Below are 27062 nucleotides of genomic sequence, written 5' to 3'. Positions count from 1 at the left end.
TTTGTTTGAAAAATGCCTTACATGATTAACCAATTAACAAAATTGTTGCAGATACGTTTTCTGTGGATTGACTATCATTTCAGCTCTACTGTAACAACAAAACTGAATTCAGAATTCATGCAAGCTGCCACTATTATTTATTATTATTTTGGCCACTCATAAACGTTATTACCGATTATGTACCAATCATGTTGTTTCACAGTTTCATCCACTGATAGATAGGCATATAGGCAGGCAGGCAAGAGGAATCAAATATAAAATCAAAATACTTGTGCATTTATTAGACATGATAGAGCTTCACCAAAACAGACATTTGGCTGGTCTTTTACAGCAACATTATTAACACATAATATTGTTAACAAGATGTCCAAAATGCATTCACATTTCCATTGTTCTGTATTACAAGTCAGGCACAAACAAAACAAAAAAGGTATCAATACACCGTTTCTAGTACAAAATATCAAATGGTAAAATTAAAATTGGTGTGTGTGTGCAGATCTGTGTTGTCTACAATGACCATTTTTCAGTTCTGGCTTCCAGTGATTTGATCAAGCCCTTTCCCATGATCCGGAAGTCCTCCAGTATTGCTTCGACGTTGGGAACTGTATTTGCTTCCTCCCCAGTCACAACCACGCTCCGAGCAGACACCTGCGACGTCTGCGATGAAGAAAAGTGTAACACATCAGGTCAGAGTGGTGGATGTTAATGTGAGTGAATGGAGGAGGATGGAGGTGAAGGAGACACATGACACAACAAAGCAAGCTTTTTGCGCGCAGGTTTCTCTATAGAACTCCCCCTACAGCTTCGGAAAAGATATTTGGCAACACTGTGTAAGTGTCAGTCAGTCTGCCGTTTCCTCTTTCTCTGTTCCTCCGGCAATGCTTTCCTAGCTTTCTGCTTCTTTTTTGCCGGCGCAGCCATGACGATAGTGTGAGTTGCTACCTTGTTCTTATAGCTAGCTGGTTCCTGGATGGGGGTGTGTATCTGTGCAGTGCCTAAAGCAATTCGTTACATCACGAGACCTGATATCACGCAATACTTCCTGATGCTGAGGCCGGCGGCTCGAAGGCCAAAAGTGGCAAGGATGGTTTTTCTGCTCACAGGCGCTAGGGGGGAGCGAGACGACCACCATTCAACCCGAAAAAAGTCATATACCCATTCCAATGACTCCGAAGCTGTTCAGTTAAGCTAAATTAAGCTAAAAAAACTGCATAGTTCCCCTTTAATGCTTTTAGATATATGATTTGACTTAGGCTTTACCTTAAAGGGCACTGGGATGAAGGCCTTTGGCTTCCATAAAACTGCGATCACTGTTCCACCATGGGGATCACAGAAGAAGAGGGCTAGGTCTCCGAAAGCCTCCTGAAAATAAATTAAATTAAGTGATGCAGTAGAAGTTGGTGACAGAATCCATTTTGTTATAGAACTCTAGGCCAAAAGCCTATTAAATACAAAATGGCATCAATCAAAACAAAACTACACATCCGGACAAGACAGCATCTTAATCAGTTTGAGTTTGCTTCCTCCACAAGTGGTTACATTTAACAACTTCTGTTTGATAGGTCTAGCTACTGTATCAGGTCTCAGGTTCAGGTTACTTTATTTGTACCCGTAGGTAGATTTGTTCTGCAGCAAGAGTATGACATCCATCATGACACACAACTACGAAAACACAACAAAAACTGACACAAGCAATCACAATCTAATACAAATACAACAACTACTCAAGGTTCCACCAATTAGGACACAGGAGAGCGAGAGAGAGATAAAAGAAAAAGAAAAAAACTATTCAAATAAATAATCTCTCAAATAAAATGAAAGATAAAAGCAGGTTTACAACCGAATTAAAATGCTTTTATCATATCTGTGCAAAATCACTACTGTCTTGGGTTGACTGCCGATTCCCATCATTAATGGCTTTGGATCACATGAATGGGAGACAGACAGAAAGAGCAGGAAAGAGACACAAAAACAGACAGAGTTCCTATATTCAGATTGCTAAATAACAAGTCAAGATCCTGGCTGGCAAACATCCCTATGCATGCGGGTTATGCGCAAGAGTGTATGGAGAAGGTGAAGAAGCGGAACATTTCTGAGAAATGTAGACATTGTTTCGAGGAAATCTACCTACATTGTGAACAATGTAAGTACAGCCTGGGTGTTTCTCGTCTTTGTAATTCATTTTTAATGTCAGGAAACTGCTGGACGTCACATACTAGCTGCAACTTGCATGCGTAAATCCTGCTGCACAGCTTTCCTCACATCCAGTGTTAACAATGCGTTATTAACACCACACCTTCCTTTTAACCGTAAGTTTAGACAAAACTCACTCTGAGCTCTGCCATGTAGAGGGACACGGGGTTGTAGTTGATGACGGGCAGGGCCCCTCCAGACTGGGTCACATTGCCAGCCATGATGCCCCTGCTGAAGGTGACAGTGGGGGGGTCCACTGCCTGAACAAGCAGCGGAACCTGCTTGGGGTTCAGGTGAATCAACACATCATAGGCATCCAGAGGAGGGCGCATGACCACCTGCACAAACACAGACGAGTGCATCACAAGGCTGACATGTATTAAATCCTAATTCATTCAGATAGTGGAGCATTTACGGAGATAATACTAAATGAGAGCTTTTGAGCGCTTCTTTACTAACCCTGACATCTTGTATCTGGTTGCTGTCCATCAGCTGATTTTCCAGTAACTTAAGACTCTCGGCAGCCACCATCACCACACGCTGCAGCATCTGAAAACAAACAGCCAAAATATGACTTGAAATGGTTAAACACGGTAGCTTTGGACATTCTGAAGTGTTTTAGCTGAAAACATTTTGACATGTCATAATATTAATGTATACTGTAGATCCCCATTGTGGTTGTAAAGCTATCAATTAGCACTGGTATTTCCAAGTACCAATTTCCCAGGACACACAAATCCAACAATTATTATGAAAATGAAAAAATTGATTAGTTTCAACCTGTCTGATGAAAGCACACCCTTACGTTTTTTTTTTTTTTGCATTAGTGCAAAGGGTCACTGAGAAAATGCATGCAATTAATCTTTGCGTTTCTTACTTGGGATCTCCTCTTCTATGGCATTCATGGCATGATAACTGCACAATAGTGCCTTGAACCTTGTTTCCTTCTCATTTTGAGAATGTAAGATCATGAGGTTGTCCCATTAACGTACCACATTATCGTCCCATTAATGTTCCTCATCATCGTCCCATTAACGTACCACATTATCGTCCCATTAATGTACCACATTATCATCCCAGTTGTACTATTATCTGCTAATTTTAAGTACTTTTTCCTTTTAGGCTTTTAAGGATACTTAGAGTTAGTGACTTTCTCCCTACTGCTCTCCTCAAACCCATTTATTTCAGCGTTTTGACCTCATCTTCCCTACAAGTACACTTTGTAACCAGATTATAACCCCATTCATTCACTAGGGAAATATACAATGTACTTTCATTCAAACTAACTTGAAATATCTTTCTGGTTCAGTATAAAATCATGATATGTGCAAATCTTATTATACATTGTCATGTATGTATTTTGTTGATAGAAAGCATCTTGTGTGTTCTGAGAGAAACGTTATAACATCAAAAGTATTCTATGAACGGATTCACTCCATCCCACTTTGCTCTCTAGTGGTCATTCAGAGGCATTGAGACAACTCCAAACAACACACTGAGCCAGGATCATTCACTCACCTCAGTTATTTGTTTTGAGAGTTTTGGTGGGCATGTGAATTCAACAAGAAACTGATCTATGCAACCCAGGCATCCAGACAAGGTAAAATGGAAATCATCCTAAACATTGCGATGAGGCAACAGTGACGTCTCTGCCAGGATGTCACAGAGCACAAAGTTCCTGTTCTCCACAGACGTTATAAAGGAGGCTGCTGGGAGAGGCTCAGTGTTAATGCTGGGCTTGTAGGGGGGAGTGAGGTGGGATACCACAGGAAGCGTATCTGGGTCAGCTACGCACTATGGGGAGCTGGTGTGTTTACCTTTTCCGTACATTACTGTGTGCCACCGGACTCTTTTACAGCCACGGTCACATTCAAGCAGAGGAATACAAAGCTAAATACTTAACTTATTTCACTACGACAGAGGACAGCAATGAAAAGCAACTGGTGAGCTACGCAAGCAGTGCTTATAAAAAATTCTTCAGAATGTTGTTCATTATCTGATATTCTAGTGGTATTCTGATATGTATTAAAAGTGAAACCCAACATTTCTGCACTTCCAGATCTATGATTTACATGGAATTTTGCAAAGACTTCAGAACAATCAATTTCCAGCTCTAAGAAAAAAGCACGGCTACCTGCCTGTGGTATGTAATGCAACAACACAGTCCATCTGGAATGATCTCAACTCCTGAAATCAATCTGGTCAATATGTTCAGTGCAATACACTTATTATCTGTCCATGGATCAATATCTTACTTTAATTTGGTGTCATATCTTGTCAGTGTGATCCAGGAGACCAGTGTGCACTAAGAAAAGGCTCCAGGATCGGGAAACTATGTGACTGCTCTCTGCCGAGAACATGCAACTCTTTTCTACACCGTTGTTTGTGATTCTCTCTGTGTTACAAGTCTAACAAAACAAAAAAACAGTAAAAATAACTTATAAGCCTGTGATCTATCTGATGGTATTATCTATCTGATTCCATTTTTGTCTTTTTGTCCTCTTACTGGCCAATTGTAATATTTAATCACTTTCAAATTCAGCATTGAGTGCCAATCTATTAAATGTGCTGTTGTGGGAGTTGCGTACTTTTATTTGTGTCCACTGACCTGTACACTAGGTGCTCGCTTGGTCCAAATGGATTGTTTTTTGTCTTTGGGTGTAGCTATAAACAAGACAGGCAGAGACTCCCTGGTGGCAGTGAAGTCATTCTTGATCTCCGTGTAGTCGGTGGCTGCATGTGACAGAGAGGTGAACAACAATCAAGGTTGACGTTGAAACAGCAAGGCTTATGAGCAGGATGTTAAGTAGTGTGTATATAGAAAAAAGGTCATAGGGGGATTTGTTTGTGTGACACAGAGTAAAAAGGTGTGTGTGTGTGTGTGTGTGTGTGTGTGTGTGTGTGAGACAGAGAGAGTGCTTGCCTGCGAGCTGGTTGTTGAGGTTGACAACCAGCGGGTTGTTCCTCCAGTCAAAGGAGGAGAGCAGATGAAGGAAACGAAGGAAGCCGACCTGAGGAGAACTGAAGAAGACAGAAATTCATTCCTATGACCTACTGAACGAACAAAGGGAAGTGACAAAAAAAATTGTGAAAGACTGTGTGGTGGACCAAACAAAAAAAGCGGTAGCTACCCTGGTGGAGTAAAGGGTGCAGGCTGCAGGAAAAGCGACGCCACCAGCAGGTCTGCTGTGTCCTCTGTGATGTCATCACCGAAGAGCTGAGCCCCCAGCCAGCGTTTGGCGAGGCGACACACCGCCCCAAAACATGGGTGCTGCTGCTGGAGCCTATCAACAACAGAGTGAAATGTATAAGATGGGGCAAAAAAGTGAGAAAATGGCGCATGCAGGGCAAAAAAAAAAAAAAAAACAAGAAACAGGAAAGAGACCAAAATGTGGTGACAGAAAGGACGAAAAGTAGGACAAAGGTTGAAGAAAATGAAAACATATAACCAGAAATAACTCTTTAATGTTTCTCACAGCAATGTGTAGGGTTGAACAGACTGAGGGAACCAGTAGGAACCCTACGACCCTACTTTCCCACACAAACACTGCTTTGTGTTACTGTTTTTATTTTACCCATGCAATGTGCTGGTAAGTAGAGGCTTGTGAATGGTGGCCATCTCCAGAGCCTGAGCCTCCTCGTTGTCCCTTACAACCAGCAGGCCCTCGGCATTCACACTCTCCCTTAGCACCTGAGGCTCACGATGGTATGCCACATGGATGCGGAACACCAAGCCATCCTGGATGTATAAACAAATGGAAATGAAACTGCATGAATAAACGGAATACTGTGAACTGCGATAAAAACCAACAACAACACAACTTGCCTGGCCATACCACAAACTTTAATAAAAATGTATTATGAGATTTCAAAGAAAAACCACAGTCAAGGTCTCAGACAAAAGTGTGACTTATACACAAATTCAAAAATATACCTTCCAGACATCTAGGTGTGTGGGACAGGGCCTGCACGTATAATTATGGTGCTTCTTGAGTAACTCTCCCAGACGGATGTGGAAGGCAGTTCGGATGTGTCGGATGGCGAGGCGGTCATGAGGCCACTTTCCGCTCCCCTCCATGTGACAGATCACTGCAAGAGCAGGGTTGCCAATACATTGGTATATGTGTTTGTATTGCTTAATGTCTGTGGCTAAGATTTTCCTACTTTGAATACATGGGTTGTAACTCATGTCATTTACCATTTTGAAATCACCAGGAACATCACAGAAATCAAGGAAAGTTATGTTTCAGTCAAACTTTGATGAAGTCTAGCAGTAGTTTGCAACAGATTAAACAAGAGTTAACAACTTCTTAAGTACGTGCCTGTAAATTAGAACACTAACCTGTGATAGGGGTGATATATGCAGGGCAGGGTTTGCCTTCCTTCGGCACCAATGATCTGGAAGTCTTTTCTCTGTCAAAGAAGGAATAGTCCAGCTTCAGTGGCAGAGGGGGAAAGACCTGCAAGGCAAAGTTGAAATATAAGAACGGTCATGAAATCATTCACAATTTACAACGAGTACAGCTATCAATGACTCAACAAAAGCTCATTGAAGTGGAGATGAAAATGAGAGCAGTTCCCTGTTAAGAACAAGAGGCTTTACCTGTGTATATCTGAGTGCAGGGTGGGCTCCTTGCACCGCTGTGATGGACAGAGGCAGACCTTCCAACCTCCATAGTTTCCTACTCAGGTCATCGTAGGACTGAACCACCAGTAAACTCTCCTCCTCTCCAGTGCTAGGCAGCTGAAGAGCACAATACATGTCAAACACATGCTGTACATACACATTATTATAGACTACATTTATTTTGTGATGAAACGGCAACACTGACACCCATTTCTGGTGGTCTTCACCATTTTTGGTTTAAATACCAAGCAATAATATAAACATAACATAACAAACATTACAACAATTCATAACAAAGACAGTGCAGGGTCTCCATACAAGAATATTCATTACTTAAAAAACCCCGCTATTTTATATTTATTTTCAATGAGTCTCACCGACTTTATTTTGGAATTTACCTCACTTCCTGTTTTGATGACGTCATCCACCATCGCCCCCACATATCTCACGGAGGATTCGGGGATATCTGCATGCCTGGTGGATAATATATTTATAAATATATAGATTAGACTCCCTTTTTAAACGAGGCTTGAAAAAAAAATGTATGCATACATTCACCTCACTGTAATTTTCTGTAGGTAAAACTGGTCTCAAATTGGCTTATTTCTTTTTGCGACGACAGTCGGCGCTAACATTAGCTAACAGTTAACGTTAGCTTTGTAAAAAAAAACCATTTCCAGACATTAGCCAGCTGCACGACAAAATGAAGCGTATGGGGAGGAGACGGAGCTCTGTGTGGGACTGCTTTGAACAAGTGAACAACAACTTCGTCCGCTGCATGAAATGTGACGCTACATTGAAGTACTGCGGCGGCGCCACTAGCTCCATGATTAACCACATGAGCAGGCACCATCCGTCCACGGCACCGCTAACGTCAGACGAAGACGAGAAACCGGTGATTTGTAACGTTACCGTTCAGTGCGCTGAGGAGGAGAGTAGCGCTAATTCGGACATCATGCAGGTTGCCATCATGTCACCCAACATGAACATGACTACCAGCCTCCCTGAGCGTGAATACGGAGAGAGGAAGCGCCTGAAGAGGAGCTCGGTGTGGGACATTTTCATTAAAGTGGACGACGAGGTTCACTGCACGATGTGCGACACAAAGCTGAAATACAGGAGCAGCACCACCAGCATGATGTACCACATCAAAAACAAGCACCAAGACACTATGCCCAATGATGGTGTGTCACTTGCAGCACACGCAGAGGTGACTGATCTCATCTCCAGAATGATAGAGAAGGACATGCTTCCCATTAGCGTGATTAGTGGTGATGGTTTTCGTGAGCTTCTTGCATACACTGTGCAAAATTATAAAATGCCATCTGTTGGCGAGATCACACGCCTCATTGAAGGCCATTTCCACGAGAAGGTAGAGGAGCTTGTAGCACAGCTGGGTAGAGTGGAGAAAGTGGCTCTCACTGCTGACTTCTGGACAGCCCTCCCATTTCAGAGGTACATTACAGTTTTCTGTTCATTCATAACAGAAGAGTGGCAGGGGAGGTCAGCTGTGCTGCAGACACACAAGCTACCATCAGACAGTCACACTACTGCAGGCAGTGTCACAGACAGGCTCCTTAAAACTGTGCAAACCTGGGCTATTGGTGGGAAAGTGATTGCATGTGTTCATAACAACACGCAGGGCATCATGTCCGCCCATGCATGTGCCCGTGTCACCTGGGACTATGCCACTTGCTTTGCCACTACATTGCAGCTAGCAGTCAGTGATGGGCTGAGTGAGGATCTAGTCCGCATCATTGTTGCTGCTGGGAAACTAGTCAAGCACTTCAATCACAACTTGCTGGCAAGTGAGGCCTTGGCGCAGAAGCAAGTTCAGATGTGCCTGCCACAGCACAAGCTTATCCAGTCGAGCAAAGCTAGATGGGACACCATCTGCGATATGTTTGAAAGGTTACTTGAGCAACGGTGGGCAATTAAAGCTGTGCTCTCTGATCGCACAACCACCAACAGGCAGGAAGCTCAGATCCTTGAGATTGAAGATGATTGCTGGCAAATAATTGAGAATTTCACACCTGTGCTGGCAACGCTGAAATGGGCAACAACAGTCATATCTGCCGACACAGAAGTGTCCATTTCGAACATCTACCCGATCACGTTCAGCCTCATTCAGACCCACCTTGTGCCAAAAGAGAATGACGTTGAACAAGTCTCCGAGTTCAAGCTAAAGGTTCAGAAGTCACTTAGAAATCACATGGAGGTAGGCATAAACTAATTAATCAAAAGTCACTAATCAATTTGTGCTTTAACTGTAATATCTTTGGCAGTGCTAGTAGAATAAGCGCTGACAACCAGATTGATGCTGATTAAGATAAACAATCTGCATTCCCTTACTTAACTCTTTATCAATTTTATTTTACGGTTCACAGGTTGACTCTAATGACCTAGCCTCCAAACCCGCCCTGATCGCCTCTATGCTGGACCCTCGTCACAAACATCTCAGCTTCCTGACGCCAACGGGGAGACTGGCTGCAAAGGTTAAACTGCACGAACTGGTTTCCAGATTAGATGTGATAACTACTACAGTGGGCACAAAGGATGAACAGCAGGAGGTCCTGGTTACACCCGATATTAGCCAGGTGGCTGTGCCTTCGCAACTGAGAAGTGACACCAAAAACACCATGATGTTGCTCCTAGGAGACAACTACAGTTCCTCCTATGCCACAGACTCTGAGGCTCAGGTAGATTACTACTTGAGAGACATTGCTCCCTCATTGGACATAAACCCTCTCGACTGGTGGAGGGTAAATGGACCAAGATTCCCCAAGCTAGCCACTCTGGCAAGACACTATTTATGCGTACCTGGTGTATCACTGCCATCTTTACTGTCAGAGGCTGGACAAACATTTGCAACAATGCGAACAAGATTGAGCCCAGAACATGTTGACATGATGATCTTTGTAAACAGAAATGCATAACTGCTAACTAGGGCTCCCCCGAAAGCCACCCTGTAATTCAAACGCTGTGAATTTACCACGCATGTATTTGTGAAAATGTATCTAATAGTAAAAGTATCTGATGTAATTCTTTTTATTACACAAAATATAAATGTTATTCCTTCATTTAGTGCATAGATTTCAGAGTTGGCCGATAACATTTCTGAGTGGCAGAAAAAAAAAGGTTAATTTCAGAACCCGTTTCTAGTGCAGTGCTTAAAATCCGGACCGGACAGCAAGTTGATCCGGACCCAGCCCATACCTCTTGCTAGGAATACAATACATTATTTGTCAAACTCCTGGCTTCCAGCTGATGTGAGCAATATCTGAGTAAACATGTGGTCACTATATAATCCTTGGTATTCAAAATCAAACATTAGGCTTACCCAAGCAACAAGTAGAGACTGAATATATTGAATACCTTTCTTTACAATAGTCCTCAAATAAGAATAAAAAAAAACAATGAAGTAAATTCACTGGTTTGTTCCTTTGTTATCATACTAAATATTTGTATTATCAATACAGCTAGAAACTCACTGACCAGACTAACCACAGTAATAATGTGACGTCTGTTGTGTCTCCCAATATGCTACTCAATGATTAAAATAATACATACAGCTGTAGCAGGTGTGTAATGATCTGTCTGGGGACTAGACGTTTTTGGCACATGCTCTCTCCATCCCACAGCACGGCCTCGGTGATGGCGCCGTCCTGAAAACGACGCAGCTCGGAGCGAGAACCCCACAGCTGACGAAACTCAGCCGCCTAATGGAAGGACACCGCTGTGGTTAATAACGCATCACAACACATACATGATTAAGAAATGTACATTCTTATGTCATGTTTCATAACCACAGATTTAGCGTACGTGAACATTGACATCAAAAGGTCTTTACTAATAAAACACACCGTATGGTAGGTACATTGTTGCAGTGAGTACACACTTAACACAAATGTGCTCCATCTTTGTAGCACTTTTGATTTGAAGTAAAATAACCGTGTATCTCAACCCAGATGGGAAAAAGAAATAAAATCTACGCGTGTAGAGAAAAGAGTCAGGTGAGGTTACCTTGGGGCTATCTGCAGGCGGGCCTCTCTCCAGGGCAGAGGCTGCCAGCTCCGGCATTAAGAGTACACCGAAGGAGAGAGGAGGTTGGGCTTTGTGTTTCGGGGCTTCACTCTCCACAGACCACTGTGATAAAACAAAAAAAATGAAGCAAGATCTTACTTTGTAAGAGACCTTTGAACTGGTTTGAGTCTCAATCAAGGGTTTTGTTAACTAGCTTAGACCAATGATGACTTTAAGCACTGAATACTCCATGTGCACATTCTGCCAGTTGAGTAAGCCAGACATGGACGACTGGATCCCCTGAATGTGAATGTTTCCCACCTCAGGGTCAGGAGAGAGGGAGTGGGTGAGGAGGTGGATCCTTTGGCCCAGTCCTCGCTGAAGCAGCGACAGGATATAAGGGAGCGCCGTGTGGACGTAATTTCCACTGTGGTCCATCAGCTCACTGAGGAGATTCAGTTTCTTACAGCTGGACTGAAGCTTCACCAGCTCACATAACCTGAGCGGGAGATGAAAAGCACAAAACGAGCTGAGTGGGAAGTCAAAAGCCGCTTTCTGACCAAGTAGTTACAGGAACGTAGTTATAGGAAAAGTCCACTTCTAAACAGATCTAACTACTCTCCCCCAAAACCGTTTTTTTCCCAATTGCATTCGCACTGGCGAAGTGGCCATAGGGACTGGTAGGAGGGGTAAGGGAGTGATGCAAGCACGGCAACGGTCTTTATAGCTTTAAAATCAGAAAACAAATACACCAAGAAAAGTATGAACTAAATCTAATGTATATAGCATATTTGTCATAATTTAAACAAGTCTCCCGAATAGAAACGGGTATCTCTCTCTCCCCCGCCTCTGCCTGCTGCGCTGTGGACGTGTGTGTGACTGTGTGTGTGTGTGTGTGTGTGTGTGACGGCCGGCGAGCCACAGGACACGCTTGTGGAGTTTAGCTCCGAAAAGACAGTTAACCACAGGTTCCCGTTAATCTTATGATGGACATGTGTTGTGATATTTAAACAAACGAACCGTCAACGGCGAAATAAAAGCCTCTTATTTACGAGAGCGGTCTGAGAGACCTCCAGCTTACAGCGAGGTGTCTGAGCACGACTGGCCGAGCGACGAGCTAGCAGCCGGGGCAGGCGCCTGCTGGCTGTTGCCTCACTTCATGGAGTTTCTCAACTCCGAAAACTTTGAAGCAAATTGTCAATTCGGCATCAATTTTCGCAAGACTGCTATATTCGAAATCTAAACAGTTAATTTCTCGCCTAAAACGTTGTCAGAAGTGAAATTAGTGATGAATAAGATGGCGAAAATTGTTAAAATTGTCCCGTTGTTGGTCTGTCTGTACCGGAAACCCGACCCTCGTTCACCTAGGTTCATATGCTGAAAAGGGAAAAGACCCTGCCCTGAAGTAGGAGCTGAAAGAGTTACAGGAACTGCGGCCAGAGGGACTTAAAAATCCCCAAATTGGTCCAGTCGGAACACGAGAAAAAAGGGTTCTAGGAATTTTATGTTCTAGGAACTGCAAAAATCCCTCCGGTCGGAAAGCGGCTATTGACAACGTGAAAGAGTCCTGCTCTGAAATCAACTCTTGTGACGTCTAGCGAGCAGTAGGGTATTTTTTTTCCAGTACCCTCTTCATTACCTGACATTTTAGACAATGCCTATGTGTATGAGAAGGTGTCTAAAATATCTACAGCCGGAATCTGTAAAAGGAGAAGTTAGCCAGTGGAAAATGGTGTGTGTTGAAGAGGAAAAATAAAAAGAGGGACTGGATATAATTGAGGTTTGTTGCATTAGCTAATAAATAAAGGCATACTGGAATATGTGGTCGCTTGTCCTTATCATGGGTTTAGGTGTCATGAGGAGGCTGTGGAACCCGTCCACCGTAGGGTTGTCCCAGAACTGCATCGACACAGAGGCCTCGTGCTGCAGCTGAAAACCAATTATAAAATGGTCAAAACCTGTTGCTTAAGCTCACCCGTGTGAAAATGATCCAATTTGAAATGCACGTTTGTATTCCCAGTATTTACCTGTTTGTAGGTACAAGCGGTCATGTCAGCACACATGTTGAGATGTCCTGAAGGGTCGACAAATACGACCTGGAAAGCATCATGGAACTCTGCAAGAGATGGCTGCAGGGGAAAAGAAGAAGAAAAAAAAGAAAGGGGACAATAATGATTAATTAATGGGGCATAACGAAAGGGACTGAATATACCACACGACAGGTTTAGACCACTTACAGCTGTAGAGTCAGGATCTTTGGCTAGGCTAATTCCATTCACTGTCAGGTCTGTAGATGCTGGGGGCGGACGAAAGGTAGGTAAGTTGCAAGATATTGAAAACGGTGATAAGCAAATTGCTGTAAGGTCAACTACCGTATGTCATATTTGGCATCATATTATCTTTTATTTAAAAAAAAAAAAAAAAAAAAGAAGTGGTTTAGTGGATTTTAAATATTCTTACCCAGGAAGTTCAAGGTGTTTCGAAGCAGCTGATAGGCTGTCATGGAGTTACTGATTCTGTGACTGGTCAGCAGGTAAGCAATCAGCATTGAAGCCAGGAAGCCATTAAAACAGCCAGCGCCCTATAAGACATTCAGAGAGCAATACAGAGGTCAGACGACTAGTTAATAGACAAAGTACAAAGAAAGTTTAAAGCTATAGTGTGTAGTTTCTGTCTCCCCCATGAGGAATTCTAAGTAATGACAACAATTCTGTCGGTGCATCCACATGATACAAGCCTTCGGTGTAGAGTTTAGATTCTCTGCCCGAGCCGGACCCGACCGCTGCTATCCTCGGCCCTTGATCAAGCATTTGTGTTTTTTTTAATCGTTACTTTATTAGCCTTATTCGGTGCTTCTCCCGTAGCTTTGGGTGTATGTCCTGCACTGACTTGAGTGTGAGGTAAACTGTGCTACATCGTGTCTCCCCCATCTGCAGCACTGTTCACGGCCAGTGCGTCAGCATGCAGACCGTGGCGAAGGACAGTATTATTTAGGTCATCGAGACACGAATGTCTCCTATATGGTTCCAGGGCTTTGATTATGTTGATGCCTTGATCTGTTACCCACACTATTCGGCTGAGGGAGCTAGGGTTGAGGTTTTTTTTACGTTTCTTCATTCGGATCCATTTGCGATCCGTTCCATTCTGAATAAACAAACAGCGCAGTTTACATGCTTCGTCCTTGTTGCATTACCTGTATTTATTAAGATAATTCTAAACAGATTTCTGTAGTTCAAACAACTCGGAATTGTAGTTGAGAACGTCAGTTATAACGGCCCACGTATTAAAAAAGTGTCAGGTTGAAATCGGGCCGGGCCTGGCTCGGACGCAACGTGCACGGGCTCGGGAAGGGTCGGGCTTGATTTTTTGGGCCCGATCTAAACACTACTCTACTACTATCGCGCTTCACCCCCACCCCTCCTCCACGCAGTTGCTAGTAGCCAAGGAGGACACGGAGGATTAAAAAACATGATGGACTCTTCAGAAGAGGTAACTATCTTTACACCAATTTCTAATCACAGCCATGCTGAATAACAGAGAGTTTTGTGGAGCCAACAGTCTTAATTAGCTTTGTATCAACTCACTTGGCAATGGCTTGAACGTAACGGACGTTAATTATTAAAAGTTACGCACTAAAGCTTTAACAAGCAATGGCAAGTGCCCACTACAGGACTTTAGCCCTGATTTTCCGTTCACCGACATAAGCCCCATATCGGAGGCAAATCAACATTGGCTTGGCGCTCGCGTGCACATGCTCGATTGTGATGTGTGAACTGTTAAAAAACACGAGACAAGAGAGTCTAGCAGGCTAAATATCTGGAGGTGTCCGGCCCTTTGCTGGGGAGCTACAGCCAAGGAGAGGGCAAGACACAGGCTGAGGGGAAGCCAGGGGGAGGGGTCGCCTGTACTTTACTGTATGTGTTGCATATGCACATAGAGAAAACAGGCTATAAATAGAAAAGATATGTGGTAACGTGTGCCAACGACAACACCCCCCTTAAAGCATTCTCTCTGATATTTCTTTCTGTTCTTTGTTTTATTGCTGCAAATCCATCACCAACAACTTGGAGCGCTTGTTTCTGGTGGACATATGAAAACCTTTTCATGGTAAGGTATTACGTCATGTCCCGTGTCACTTCTTGCAAAAATGTAGATTGGAGACTAGACTCTGGGATTCCTCCTGGTAAAAGATCTAGTAGTGTGTGAGCCCCTGTTGCCCGTTAGTCAGGGAGTGTAAAAACAAGACAGCAAGTTGTGTAGTCAGTGTGAACAGTACAGTGAACTGGCGAATTTGAAAGTCTTGGAGTGTAGCTTAAGAGAATCATTGCGAGCCTCCTACCTGATGGAGCTCTCTTTGTCGAAGCCAGACTTTGAGCAAAGCAACCCCATCTGCAAAAGCCGAGCACTGGGAGCTGACAGCAGAAAGAAACTGGAGGTGGGCCCTGGGCAGTAAATCCCCCAGAACAGAGCTATTGTAATGTGGAGTGGGCGGTTCGCTGCTCTCTGCAACAAACAAGCAAAAGAAATTAGTCACTGATCAACTGATTAAAAGGTAATAAATTGTGATGGATAATATTTGAACAAGCCGTATATATGTATATTAACAATCTTACCAGACTGGGAGGTCTGCAATCCGGTGTACCACTCTGTCCGGATGTTATTCCTCTGAGGGTGGAAACGGTTGGGCTTGAAGAATCCAGGAGGCGGACAGGCATGAACACGGACAATGAAGCTGGAAGAATCTTTACCTGAAAGATGGCACATCACAACAATCTTCATAATCATAAACCAAAATAGGGCTGGGCGATATGGAGAAAATCAAATATCACGATATTTTTGACCAAATACCTCGATATCGATACCGCAACGATATTGTAGGGTTGACTATTGGTGCTTTCACAAAATATGTACACAATGAGATTTTTGATAAATAATCATCAGTAATGTGGATATAATGACTAAGTGGGTAAAGGCAAATAATAGAACAGCTAGAACAGTCTGGTAAGTTCAAAAAATGACATAACTTTACTGTAATGCAGCCTTTAAAACCAGAAAAAGACACCACTTATGCCATATTACGATATTACAATATCCAACATCTAAGACAATATACAAATATACCAAAACCAAATACTAATAAACACGATGAATTGCTGGTAAAATCCATGCAATGAAAACCTAATACAACGCTCTTGAAGGTTGGCAGTATTTTGTACAATGATGTAAATTAAAAGTGAAATACCCGGAGGGGTCAGCAGCAGAACAGGTCGGAGTCGATTGCCATGGAGACAGGAATAAAGCATGCTTCCGATGTCAGAGGAGGATGCGAGATACTGGGCCAGGCCCGCCAGGTAGAGAGCCCTTTTCCTCGGATACCTCTGGTTCACGACGTCCTTTGGGTGGAGGACATCCTAATAACAGAAGGATGAGCAGACAGAAGACAGCGGTGTCTCTTATTAGCCAATGTCTGCATTGTCATATTGCATCCAGTACATGGCAGGTGACTTACAGCTGGGATTGTGACAGCCAGGTCCACCATGACGCGTGGTTTGGTGCATGTGCCCAGGGGGTAGCTGCCGATCAGATCAACAGAAGCAGGAGGTGTCATGTGGAACTTTCCCTTTGTTGTTTTGGGCACCAGGAGGAACGGGACCTTAACTGCACTAGACAGCCATGACAGGTCACTTACCTGAACACAGAGAGAGATATTGAGGGAAAAAAAACGTGGTTACAATGTGGTTACAGGTTTAAGTGTGCGAATTTGTGGTGAGCCGAATGAATGAAATTGAGCCTCAATGCCCAATCATGAAGCTTTTTTTTTTATTTTTTTTTTTTATATAAATACAGTTAAAGTACTACATACCTCAACCTCTGGGGATTCGGGTACAGTCCGGAGCAGCTTGGTGACGGTCTGAATGAAGGAATCAATTTGCTGTTTCCTACGCTCACTCAGGGCGACCTCTTTCAGCAGCTCTTCCATCTGTTATTGGTGAGAGATTATAGACATTTTCTGGGAGCGTGTGGAAAGTTGCGTAGTTATTGTTTACATGGGACAACATGATTGGCTTAAGCCGTAATCCCATTCCTTTTCATGTCCGTGTCAGTAAGAAGAAGAAGATATACTTATCTAAGTATATCTAAGTAAGTATCTAAGTAAATTACATGTTACACTCTGTTAGGCACATATTACACACAGGCCCAGAATACACACACATGCACAAACTGGACAAAATTTATGCACAAATTCGAGAGATGTCATAGATGGGGGGTGGGGGGGGGAGAAGAGTCTCACCTGCATTTTGAGCAGGCTGCAGTGAAACAGGCTTTCCGCCTCTTTCAGCTGGTTCAGCTCCTCCGCTGTAGGAGGTCTGTACAGATCACTTCGGGACAGCTTCACCGGGTGATAGACCACCTCCTCCCCTCCAGCGTCCTCGGTTTTGCTCCTTTTGGCTTTAACGGGAGCCTCGTTTTCCTCCTCCTCATGACTCTCTGATGGAATCATCTGGCAATAACAACAACAACACAACATGTAGTAGCAGCTCGGTTTGATTCAACGTTTAACATGTCTTTTATCACTAAGGAAGCAGATCACCAGATATAAGACTGGGTTAATTCCTGGTGCTTGTCTTAACGATTGTATCAGAAGTGTTACTGACTGTTACCTGTTGTATATTGAGTTTTTATTACTGCTTAGTGATGTAAAGTTTAGCTAGATGTAGTAATTGTAGCCAAGGCGTGCGAGCAACGCCAGTGTACGTTGACGTTACCACTGAGTAAACTGTCCCGTGTTGACTAAACGGTAACGTTAGTTAGCCACCAAGCAGCTACAATCATAATAAATGTCGCCCGTCTTACCTCTGCTGCGTCCTCTGCAACTGCCTGCTTCTTTTTCATGTCTTATCTGCTTTCAATGTGATGACAATTCCGATATTTTGAAAGTTTTGATCAACACCGCTTTCCCTGCACTGCGCTCTCACATGTGCAAAGGGTCAGTCAAGCTTGCTAGCATGCAAAATATTTCCCTGATTGGTGTAGGAGCGGTGGGGGTTAATGGTGATTGGCTCGCCTCTTGTTGAGAGTCCTATTGGCTTCAACAAGATAGGTTGCATGAGCAGTCTCCCGTGCGGTTGGTGCTCCCCACTGATGTGTCAGGCGCAGGGTAATTTGAATACATTCAACATTAAAGGAAAATGCTGTAAATACACTTTTATTTCTAAAAGTAGGTCTACCTTATAAATCAAATTTAACATGATCATATTTGTCAGCGTATTGCTATTTTTCATTCAAATCACTATCTCTGGCAGATGTTTGCAGCAGCTGCAGATTACTATTGGTGGGCATGCATACACTCCGTTGTTAGATACCTATCTATAACTGAATTTCCTTGCTTCACAGTGGTAGTTTTTTTGTGTGAGGCACTTTTATTTTTGCTATATGTTGTGGGAGGCAATGATAGAACACATTTATATATTGTAATTGTTTATTAATTTCAAAGGAATAACACATACTGTATTCAGTTTATCAGATACTGTTTTTTTAATATGTGAACAAGTGTATCTCACTACTGTATTGCAAATGTAGAGATGCAACAAATACATGGATTGAGTCTGAATTTTCTTCAATTTCTTTTTTTGCCTACCCTATATGACGTGTTCTTGTATTAGAAGGGTCTTTTTATTTCCTTAACATGAAGATCATTCTGCTGTAAATACAGCCACAGACATGTATCACTACATTTTAAAGTCACAGTCCTTGGACTGAAACAACGGGGTGACCTGAGGTGGTGGACCTGTAGTAAACTGATCAACGGAAAACAGTGGCACAGCTGCATCACTTCGTATCGGCCTCAGCTTGGTAGACTGGGTAGGAGGGTAACATTTGAGAGGGTTATTTTCAATTGCCTGGGGATCCAACAGAGAAACACCCTTGGCCAAAACCATTGTGTCCAGCCTCAGACACTGAGAGGACACAATCCCTTCATTTCTATGTCTAGAAGGAGACAATGTCTTCAGCCAGACATCGACCTCATTTCTCCTCTGAAACTTTGCTGGTTGATCCTTGGAGCTGGTTAGTTGCTTCAGTGAGGTAGCTGTCTCAGTTTGCTTCTTGTTATATCTTGGTTCTAGTTTGGATAGTCCACTTGCTTTCTTGGAGTTGGGTTTTGTGTAGTTGCTATCCACAATCTCATACTGAGGAAAGATGCAGTGTTGAGGCAAGCAGGAGGGATCAAGCCTTGGTATGGGTTGGAAGTTCTTATGCTGATATAATGATCCAGTCGTGTGGTTATAAACAGAACGTGTCCAATCTTTACCTTCTACATCCACATCCTCTTTTTCTGCTGAACAGGACAGAGGTGGCAGTAATTTGCCTGGAACAGACATGGGAGGTAATTTAACCTGCTGCTTTTTCCTTAGACCAATTTTTGTTGAGGGGTTAGGACTATGCACTTTAAAGCACTCGTAACGGACATGCCTCCTGTGATTTGTTTCCTTTCCAGATTGCTTTGGAGAGCTGTTTGTTTGGGCCATAACATTACATAGCTGATCGACTCTTGGCTCTGTTTGTACTGGGACCTGGCCAATGTCAGCTTCCTGTTAGAAACGAATACATGAATATATACTGTAGATACGGATATAGATAACCTCTTGGTTGAAATTTAAAGAGAAGACTTGCAGAAGAGACATATCAAGAGTACCTGTGGTGAGGCGGGGTGAGGTGTAGCATTTACAACAGGCACACATCCTTGAACCCAGGCATCTGAAGTTGGCATAGGCTCTGAGTCTTCTGTTTTAGATGATTCCTCTGGTGCTTCTCCTTCATCTGGGCACAGGATTTTCTGCTCTAGAATCTGTGTGAGGTAGCTCTTGGCCCAGGATGCGGAGAAAGGTACTAGCTTAAGGGCAAAGACAGGCAAAATCAAGGATGTTATGTACTTGTATTATGTGTGGTCAAAATGGAAGACGGCAAGTTAAAAAAAATAATAATGTATTGGTCTCTCCACAAGTGTCAATCAGTAAGATTATGTTCACACTGAAGAGAAATAAAAATAAAAAGTTGTATATGCCTTTTCAGTTTTACCTGTCTTTTAATTTTTAATTTAAGACAGCGTTCCATGACCTTGCTCAACACGTCCTCTATGATCACCGCCACTGCCTCATCTGCATCCTCCCGGATCAACATGTCTGTCCATTGGGCCTGTGTTAAGCGACCAGGGATTATATCTTCCACTTTCAGGTCTGGCGTTGGAGGTTGATTCACTGGGACAGACGACTTGGGTCTTTGCTTCTCAGCTTGGGACTTGGCTGCAGAGCGGGGCATCTTGGCTTAGAGGCTGGTGTGAAATATGAAACACAAATGATGGATGACAGAAAACTGATGTTTGTGATGATGAAGAGTTTGATATATTTACTGGGCAAAAAAACTAAACAATTAAACATGGAACAACATCAAAACATCAGTTGGCATGTTGCTATGAAAAATGTATTTTGGTAAACATTAGCACACTCTGGTGGATGTGATCGAACTTGACAGTTTTCCTTTCTCCATGGGAACTTTGATGTAAAATTATAATGACCCGAATCATTACAGGACTTTCATTTGCATATCAACACAATCCTTCCACTTACTGTAACTCCTTGCAGAATTTGAACAGTAACTAATGTTAGAGTTTGGACAACAATGTTTGAGAGGCACAAATTCAATACATTACTAAGATTGTGTGTGAAGTGCTTCCTATATTAATAGTAAATACTTAAAACTATTCATCAAATCGAGTTGCACCATTAGAACTTATAACGGTCTTAGCTATAAGTTTTTAGTTAATGTGTAAATGGTTTTCTAGAAAACATATGTAGTGACGTCCAGTTAACAGTAATCAAGTTACCTTAAACCAAGGAAACAGGACAGTCACTGTAGAATCCTAAACTGGAACAGAACTTCCAGAAACAATAACTTTTTGGGGAGCAAATGATAGTGACTAAACTAAACTGCCATATATGTATTATTTTGTTTTATTAATGCATAAAGAAATACATATTTTAGAGTTGGTAGTTGTCATGCTGTGTATGAGTGGGGAATAGATGAATAGTGGATAGAATAACTTTTAGTGAAATGTAATTAGCTAGCTACCCTCACAGTCATTAAACATCATTTTAATCAAGTGTCATGTCGACCATTTTTTCACGTTATTGAGTTTACTCTTCAATCTAGCTAAACAAGTCACATAATATCAAGCAAGCTAACGTTATTTTGCCAGTTGGTTCAGTTAGTTAGCTAGATATCGTTACACCCATCTATGGCTAAAGTTACACCTGCCACCACTGGGTCTAGCTATGTGTATTTCTTTCATGTTATGTAGCTAGCTAGCTAAGCACCATTCGAGCGCAACTCTATAGGCTAACGTTACTTCCGTTAACATAATACATCTATGGCTACTGTCGGTACACGATCCGTTCTGCCTGCACGATCCGTTCTGCACATGCGCAAAATGTTCGCGCATGCGCGGTTGTACGAGGATTTACGACACTGCACGATCTGTTCCACGCTTCCGGTCGACAGCCAAGCTAACGTTAGTTTAGCTAACAGCTAATTCGGCTAACTGCTAGCTGAGACAGCATGTAATAACTTTAAAAGACCCTCAAAATAAAACTTGAAAATAAACGTTGACATATATAACAAACACCTAACATATATAACAGCTGTTACGTCAGTTCTACTTTACTTGTGCTCATTTAAAATACAATCACTCAATACTTGTCTTTATTGTTATTACTGTGAAGTCTTAATTTAGCTGTAGCCTGCTTTTCCCATTACGTTTGAGTTAACGTTATTTTAGACTGAATCTAGCTGTCAGCTAGCGGTTAGCGAATTAGCTGTTAGCTAAACTAACGTTAGCTTCCCGGTGGAGGCTAGCCATAGGCTAGCGTGGAACAGATCGTGCAGGTCGTATGGATACGTAAAACAGTATTATCTTGCGCATGTGCAGAACGGATCGTGTACCGACAGCTACTTCTTACAATGAAATGCTGTTATAACGTTAAAATTTCAAGTCTGTTTACAACCTTACCATACACATTCCTTTGTAACGTTACACCCTTATCCGTGTAGTCTACGGTTGCTCAGCAACCGAGGACGCAAGGATGACGTTTTACGTAGAGGTAGTGGCGTTGTCTCTATGGCTGCAGACGACGCGGAGGTAATCCTGTTGCTAACAAGAGCTAAAAAGGTGCTTCGTTTACGTTAGCTTGTAAGGGTCGATAACGACAGCGCCAATGGAGGCTGGACCAATTGTTATGTAATCTAAAGCAAGAGTATGTGCAATGTGTCTCACAAAAGTAATGGTGTGCTCTTTTATCTACGCTGGGTTATTGCATTTGGTTTCTTGCTACCATAACAAGGTTAGCTTGCTGCTAGTCTCGGATTGCTAGTCTTATCCCTACAGCGCTGCGGAGGAAGTATGCTAACTGCTAGTATTTAGTACTTAGCGTTGCCCTTTGCCGTTAAATTACGGTATGTTTTTTTTAATTAAATTGTTCATCTAATTTAATCAGACCCTAATTGTGGTGACCTTTACTGTCTTATCTTAGACTGACACCAGATCACCTAGCTACTGCCATTTCAACAAACCGCTCTGCCAAGAGAAGACAGCTCGATGTATCACAAAGAGAAGAGCATCCAGGTCAAAAACAGCGCCTCGGCGCTGTACAACAACCTCGGCGTGCTACGCATCGCCCCGCGGCATCTCACCTACTTCACGGTGGTCCATGCTAACGTGGTCAACATGGTCAGCGCGTCCTGGGACGGCCTCAACTATTCCCACCGTCAGCTGCAGTCCAAGGAGCCCAATGTCGCCACAAGCACATCACTCATCATGCAGGTCAGGCCAAACAAAGTGCAACTTCTGCTGTGTGCTCTTAATGTCTTCCGCTGTTAATGTCCATAGTGAGAGCAGGTTGGACAGGGTGTGAGTGTGGTCCTTGAGTCCCCTTTAATAATATTCTTTCTAAATTTACGTGCAGACGGAATGCGTTAGGACAGTGGGTCATTTTTGTTTTGTTGGCACTGTTTTTCAAAACACTGAATTTGAACTGAAACAATGGCTAGGACTGTTTCTGTTAAATTTAAGGGGGGGTGTGTTCAAATCAAATGAATAGTGTATGAATTAAATCCTAATACCCAATATGGATGTGAATTACAGGTGTTGAAATTAATCAAATAATCGATGCATCGAATCATGGACGTGGACGATGCTGCATCGATAATCGGCCGGGCCATAATCGATTATTTCTGTTTACAATTTAATGTAGGCCTAACAACCTTTCTGTTTACATATTATGTTATGTTTTGCACATTCAGGAAGTGCCATGTGCTCAGTGCTGTAGTTTTATGTATCCAATTTATTTAGTATTAGAGCACTGCAGAATGTTTTGTTTTTGAAGCTTGAAAAGCTATGAATTAAATATCCTATATGGCTTTAATAGAAAGATGTAGTTGACGCATCGTGATGCACCGTGATGCATCGAGATATCGAATCGAATTGAATCGCTTACACGATAATCATAATCGAATCGAATCGGGAGATCAGTGAAGATTCACACCTCTAATGTGAATGACCTCAAACACTTTAATGCTGAAAGTAAGCACATAGGGTTTCATTTCCACTTTTTGTGCTGGAGTACAGTGATAAACTTGACAAACAGTTACGACCGTTTACAAAAAAATTGGCAAATGTGAAATTTAACATTGTTTTATTGTGGCTTTTGCTCTAGCATACTGCATTTTTATTCATAAAAATAAAGAAATCCTGTGTTCTCTTGTAACAGGCTGCGTTTTGTCCTCTGCCCTCTCGTGATCTGCTGGTGGTGACCTCTCAGAAAGGCATCCAGGTGAGTTTTTGTGTGTGTCTGCTCTCCTCTGCGGTCATCGGCAGTCTCCACATTTGGAGGAGGCACTGCTGCTTCTGCTACTTTTATACTTATAGCAGCTGGGGTTGTATATGGGACTGAAGTGAGTTTTGTGGAGTGTTTTGTAAATGTGAACTTAAACAAAAGTATGAATGAGTGTTTTTGCAGCCTCTTGCATTCATATACATCCATTGTTTTAGATGTATGAATCTGATGGCTCCATCATGGTGTACTGGCATGCACTCGATACTCCGGAAACACCTACAGGTAAACTTACATATAAACTACACATGTAGCCACTCAAAGGCGGACCTGTCTCAATTATTTGCATGACAACTTAGAAAATAGTCAATATTTTATATGATGCAATACAATAAGATGATACAGTGTGATATGATACAAAGGAATATATGATACAAGTTTACTTGGTTGTTCCAGAAACTGAGCACTTTATCCATCCTCATAACACAACCATATTTAAAACATGTTTATTTCTATTTTATTATAGTGAAATAAACAATTATCAGGCATCTACATTATTATATCTACACAATCGCAAATAGCATGGAAGACATTGTACACATGAACAATGGTTTTCTGCTTTTTCAGGTTTACTCATAGATACTACTGGCTTTTTTTGCCCACACATTTGTTTGCATGCACATTTACAGACGTTCATATACTGTATGCATATTTGTGCAATCACGCATTTGTGTGTGCGAGAAAAGTATTAATCAAGAGTTTTACACTAAATTGAGTGCACTCACAGAACGTCTTTGTGTCCCAGCTCAGGCCGTATTTGCTCGGGGGATATCAGCAGTGCGGGAGAGTTATATATGTGTGGGTAAGCACTGAGTGGAATATATTTAAGTACTGTATATTCAAAATACAGGGCAAAGCTCTACAGTCTACTGTCTCTTTCTCTTTCTAGGCGTTTCATCCGGTGCAATTCTAGTATTTGATGTTCCCATTAAAGGCAGTAATATTACCCTGTCTGAGGTCCTGAAGGAGCACAAGGAGTCCATCACTGACATAGCCCCAGAGTGCTCGGGGAGCCAGGTATGGTGTGTGTGCACTTGTTTATTGTGAATTTATTTCCATGAATGTCAGACAAACATAGATAAATTACTACTTTATATAATTTGTCTAGGAACTACAACCATTCCACTCTGTTGCTGTCTTCCTCCCTTCAGGAGTGCATTGCTGATCTGGTCAGTGCAGATGACGGGGGCAACCTGTGTGTGTGGAAGTCTGGGGAGGACTTTCAGCTGCTCAACAACATCCCCGGCTTTGAGTAAGATGTTGACTGTATTATAGTATAATTTTTGGTGTGCAATGTAAGATTGAGCTAATATAGAGTGACTTATGGTAAAACTGCTTCATCACTCCTCCTCTTCTACTCTTTCTTTCCTCTTTATCTCTCTCCGTTCTTCAGGCATTGTTGTACGTATCTACTCTGTTCCCTTCCACTGTCCTTTGTTTCTTCTTCATTTCCCCTCCTCGCTCTAATCTAATGTCCATTATCTTTTTCCTTAATTCCCTGATGGCAATCATTGTCCATGTCCCTCGCTGCTCTCAGTATGAGCTGCTCATCTGTCAAGTTGTGGAAAGGCACAGTGGTGGCAGGTTATGGCACAGGCCAGATTCATCTCTATGAGGCAGTGACAGGCATCCTGCATGCTGAGATCAACGCCCACGCTCGCTGGATATACTCACTGGACATTGCTCCTTTTTCTGGGCTGGTGAGTTGAATTAACCAATTTGATAAGAATTTGTTTCTTTCACTGACTCACTGTTTATTATGTTGGCATTAATCATTTTGGAAAGTGTGAATACACTGGGAAAACTGGAAACTGACAAAACTAATTGTGTGATTGTTCCGTCATTCATTTTTTACATATTGTAATTTGGGTATTGTTTTATGATCATATTATTTTTATGATCATAATATTTATTTGTACTGTAATTGAGATCGTTCTTTTTATTTGTGCTGTAATTAGGAAAAGAGAGCTTGCTCAATGCCCTCCCTGAATAAATAAAGGTTGTAATTTGAAGTGGCAAAAACAGATAACTATATGATTTTTTTAGTAAAAGACAATAATTAGTTAAATTATTAAGTTTATTTAACTCTAAAGCATATTCAGGGGGTCTTCAATGTTTTTTGTGGCATAGCTAATACCACTTGATTTTGACTTTTGCTTTAGCTTCTGTCTGCTGCTGAGGACTCTCTGGTCAGGGTGTGGCACCTGACAATGACCCCAGAGACCAACAGTGTTGAGGTAACTGGTCTAAACACAGAATACAAAAGTCATTTTGTTAATACGTTCTGAATCAAGGCACAACTGACGGTGGTTTGCCCCAGGTTTAACTTATACTTGCTCTCAATGAGACCCTGACTGTGTGTGTTTCCTCATTTGCTTTCAGGTTGCCCATTTGCACAATGAGTGTGTGACGGACACTCAAATATGTGGCGCCAAGTTCTGTGACGGCGATGGTTATGCTTTTGCAGTGACAGGCTATGACCTGAGTGAGATTATCCGTTACACACAGTCGTAGGACTTTGCTTTCATTGAAGCTAAGTATACTATTAATGTGAATTTGGTATGTTAGAGTGTTTCTGGAAAGATAACATGACCCAGAGGAAACAACAGTCAAAAGTGGCCAGGTCAGGGTCAGGTTGAGATTCTGTAAGGATGGGGGTATTTAACATAATCTGGATTCATGGCATTTCTGTCTATATCTACAAAGGGTAGAAGGAAATTAGCATATAACAAGATAATGCAAAAGTAATCTGTTAAAGTTTCTATAAATATTTTTAAGTACAAATGTTTACATGTATGTGAATGTAGTTTTTGAAAGTTACAAATATTCTATTATTCTTTCTGATATAATTATTGTTTCAAGCAGCTGTTACCAATAAACATTTTTGTGAAGAAAGCTGCCTTTTTTGGTTTTAATTTTGCACTTCACAAATGCACCAATAGATGGTGTAGTGCAAACAGATTTCACTAGAGTGTAGGGTGGAGTTGCCCAAAAGGTTATAGACTGAAGACAGACTTTTTGAGAAACTTCACATTGTAATTGAATACTTTGTGCAGACCACAGGACAATAATGTCAAGCAATTAACGTGGGCACATCGCAGAAGGATCATTGTATTGGCTTCTTTCTTAGATAAGATAAACCTTCATTGATACCCAGAGGGGTATATTCAGTTGTTGCAGGACAGCAATAGTACAGATACATAGAGAAAGTAAAAGGAAGAAATATGTATTTGCAAGATGGCCTCCTATGCATCTTCTCTTCCAGTCATGTCCAC

General features: G+C 42.1%; 4 protein-coding genes and 1 long non-coding RNA gene across 13 annotated transcripts; 3 read left to right on the top strand and 2 right to left on the bottom strand.

The window, feature by feature from the left end:
• Positions 1 to 255: 255 nt before the first annotated feature.
• Positions 256 to 17885, bottom strand: nol6 (nucleolar protein 6 (RNA-associated)). The gene is made up of 26 exons (XM_031308830.2): positions 17699 to 17885; positions 17136 to 17345; positions 16707 to 16823; positions 16353 to 16532; positions 16086 to 16254; positions 15457 to 15591; positions 15183 to 15346; positions 13304 to 13424; positions 13081 to 13139; positions 12871 to 12972; positions 12657 to 12772; positions 11165 to 11342; positions 10844 to 10966; positions 10391 to 10539; positions 7219 to 7294; positions 6797 to 6937; positions 6536 to 6653; positions 6128 to 6282; positions 5769 to 5932; positions 5325 to 5477; positions 5117 to 5214; positions 4802 to 4926; positions 2653 to 2742; positions 2331 to 2531; positions 1261 to 1362; positions 256 to 657 (listed from the first exon to the last, which is right to left on the bottom strand). The coding sequence occupies exons 1-26, from the start codon at positions 17735 to 17737 to the stop codon at positions 508 to 510; spliced, it is 3435 nt and encodes a 1144-aa protein (XP_031164690.1). The 5' UTR covers positions 17738 to 17885; the 3' UTR covers positions 256 to 507.
• On the top strand, positions 4041 to 4772 carry LOC118493656. Its single transcript, XR_004895601.1, has 2 exons — positions 4041 to 4136; positions 4253 to 4772. It is a non-coding gene; the product is annotated as an uncharacterized LOC118493656 (long non-coding RNA).
• LOC116056620 (zinc finger BED domain-containing protein 1-like) lies at positions 7257 to 9957 on the top strand. Its single transcript, XM_031308831.2, has 2 exons — positions 7257 to 9038; positions 9208 to 9957. Exons 1-2 carry the CDS (start codon positions 7524 to 7526, stop codon positions 9754 to 9756), a joined length of 2064 nt encoding a protein of 687 aa, XP_031164691.1. The 5' UTR covers positions 7257 to 7523; the 3' UTR covers positions 9757 to 9957.
• Positions 17886 to 18334: 449 nt separating the features above from the next.
• Positions 18335 to 22746, bottom strand: LOC116056621. 3 transcript variants are annotated; one of them, XM_031308833.2, is made up of 4 exons: positions 22589 to 22746; positions 19922 to 20174; positions 19539 to 19736; positions 18335 to 19434 (listed from the first exon to the last, which is right to left on the bottom strand). In XM_031308833.2, exons 2-4 carry the CDS (start codon positions 20159 to 20161, stop codon positions 18574 to 18576), a joined length of 1299 nt encoding a protein of 432 aa, XP_031164693.1. In that variant the 5' UTR covers positions 20162 to 20174; positions 22589 to 22746; the 3' UTR covers positions 18335 to 18573. The 3 variants fall into 3 exon arrangements, with proteins under 3 accessions (XP_031164693.1, XP_035850094.1, XP_031164692.1); XM_035994201.1 differs by lacking the exon at positions 22589 to 22746 and adding an exon at positions 20727 to 20921; XM_031308832.2 differs by lacking the exon at positions 22589 to 22746 and adding an exon at positions 21909 to 22046 and having other exon boundaries at positions 18336 to 19434.
• Positions 21962 to 26680, top strand: wdr54 (WD repeat domain 54). 7 transcript variants are annotated; one of them, XM_035994221.1, is made up of 10 exons: positions 21962 to 22037; positions 22429 to 22718; positions 23665 to 23727; positions 23946 to 24012; positions 24533 to 24589; positions 24677 to 24804; positions 24939 to 25039; positions 25325 to 25487; positions 25950 to 26024; positions 26170 to 26680. In XM_035994221.1, the coding sequence occupies exons 2-10, from the start codon at positions 22494 to 22496 to the stop codon at positions 26299 to 26301; spliced, it is 1011 nt and encodes a 336-aa protein (XP_035850114.1). In that variant the 5' UTR covers positions 21962 to 22037; positions 22429 to 22493; the 3' UTR covers positions 26302 to 26680. The 7 variants fall into 7 exon arrangements, 6 of the variants coding, with proteins under 6 accessions (XP_035850114.1, XP_035850102.1, XP_035850099.1 ...); XM_035994209.1 differs by having other exon boundaries at positions 21972 to 22152; positions 22440 to 22718; XM_035994206.1 differs by having other exon boundaries at positions 21975 to 22067.
• The last annotated feature ends 382 nt before the right edge of the window (positions 26681 to 27062 follow it).

The sequence above is a fragment of the Sander lucioperca genome, chromosome 2 (assembly GCF_008315115.2).
Source record: "Sander lucioperca isolate FBNREF2018 chromosome 2, SLUC_FBN_1.2, whole genome shotgun sequence".
Taxonomy (NCBI): domain Eukaryota; kingdom Metazoa; phylum Chordata; class Actinopteri; order Perciformes; family Percidae; genus Sander; species Sander lucioperca.
Note: the sequence above shows the minus strand (reverse complement) of the source record. Positions and strands in the feature narration are given on the sequence as shown.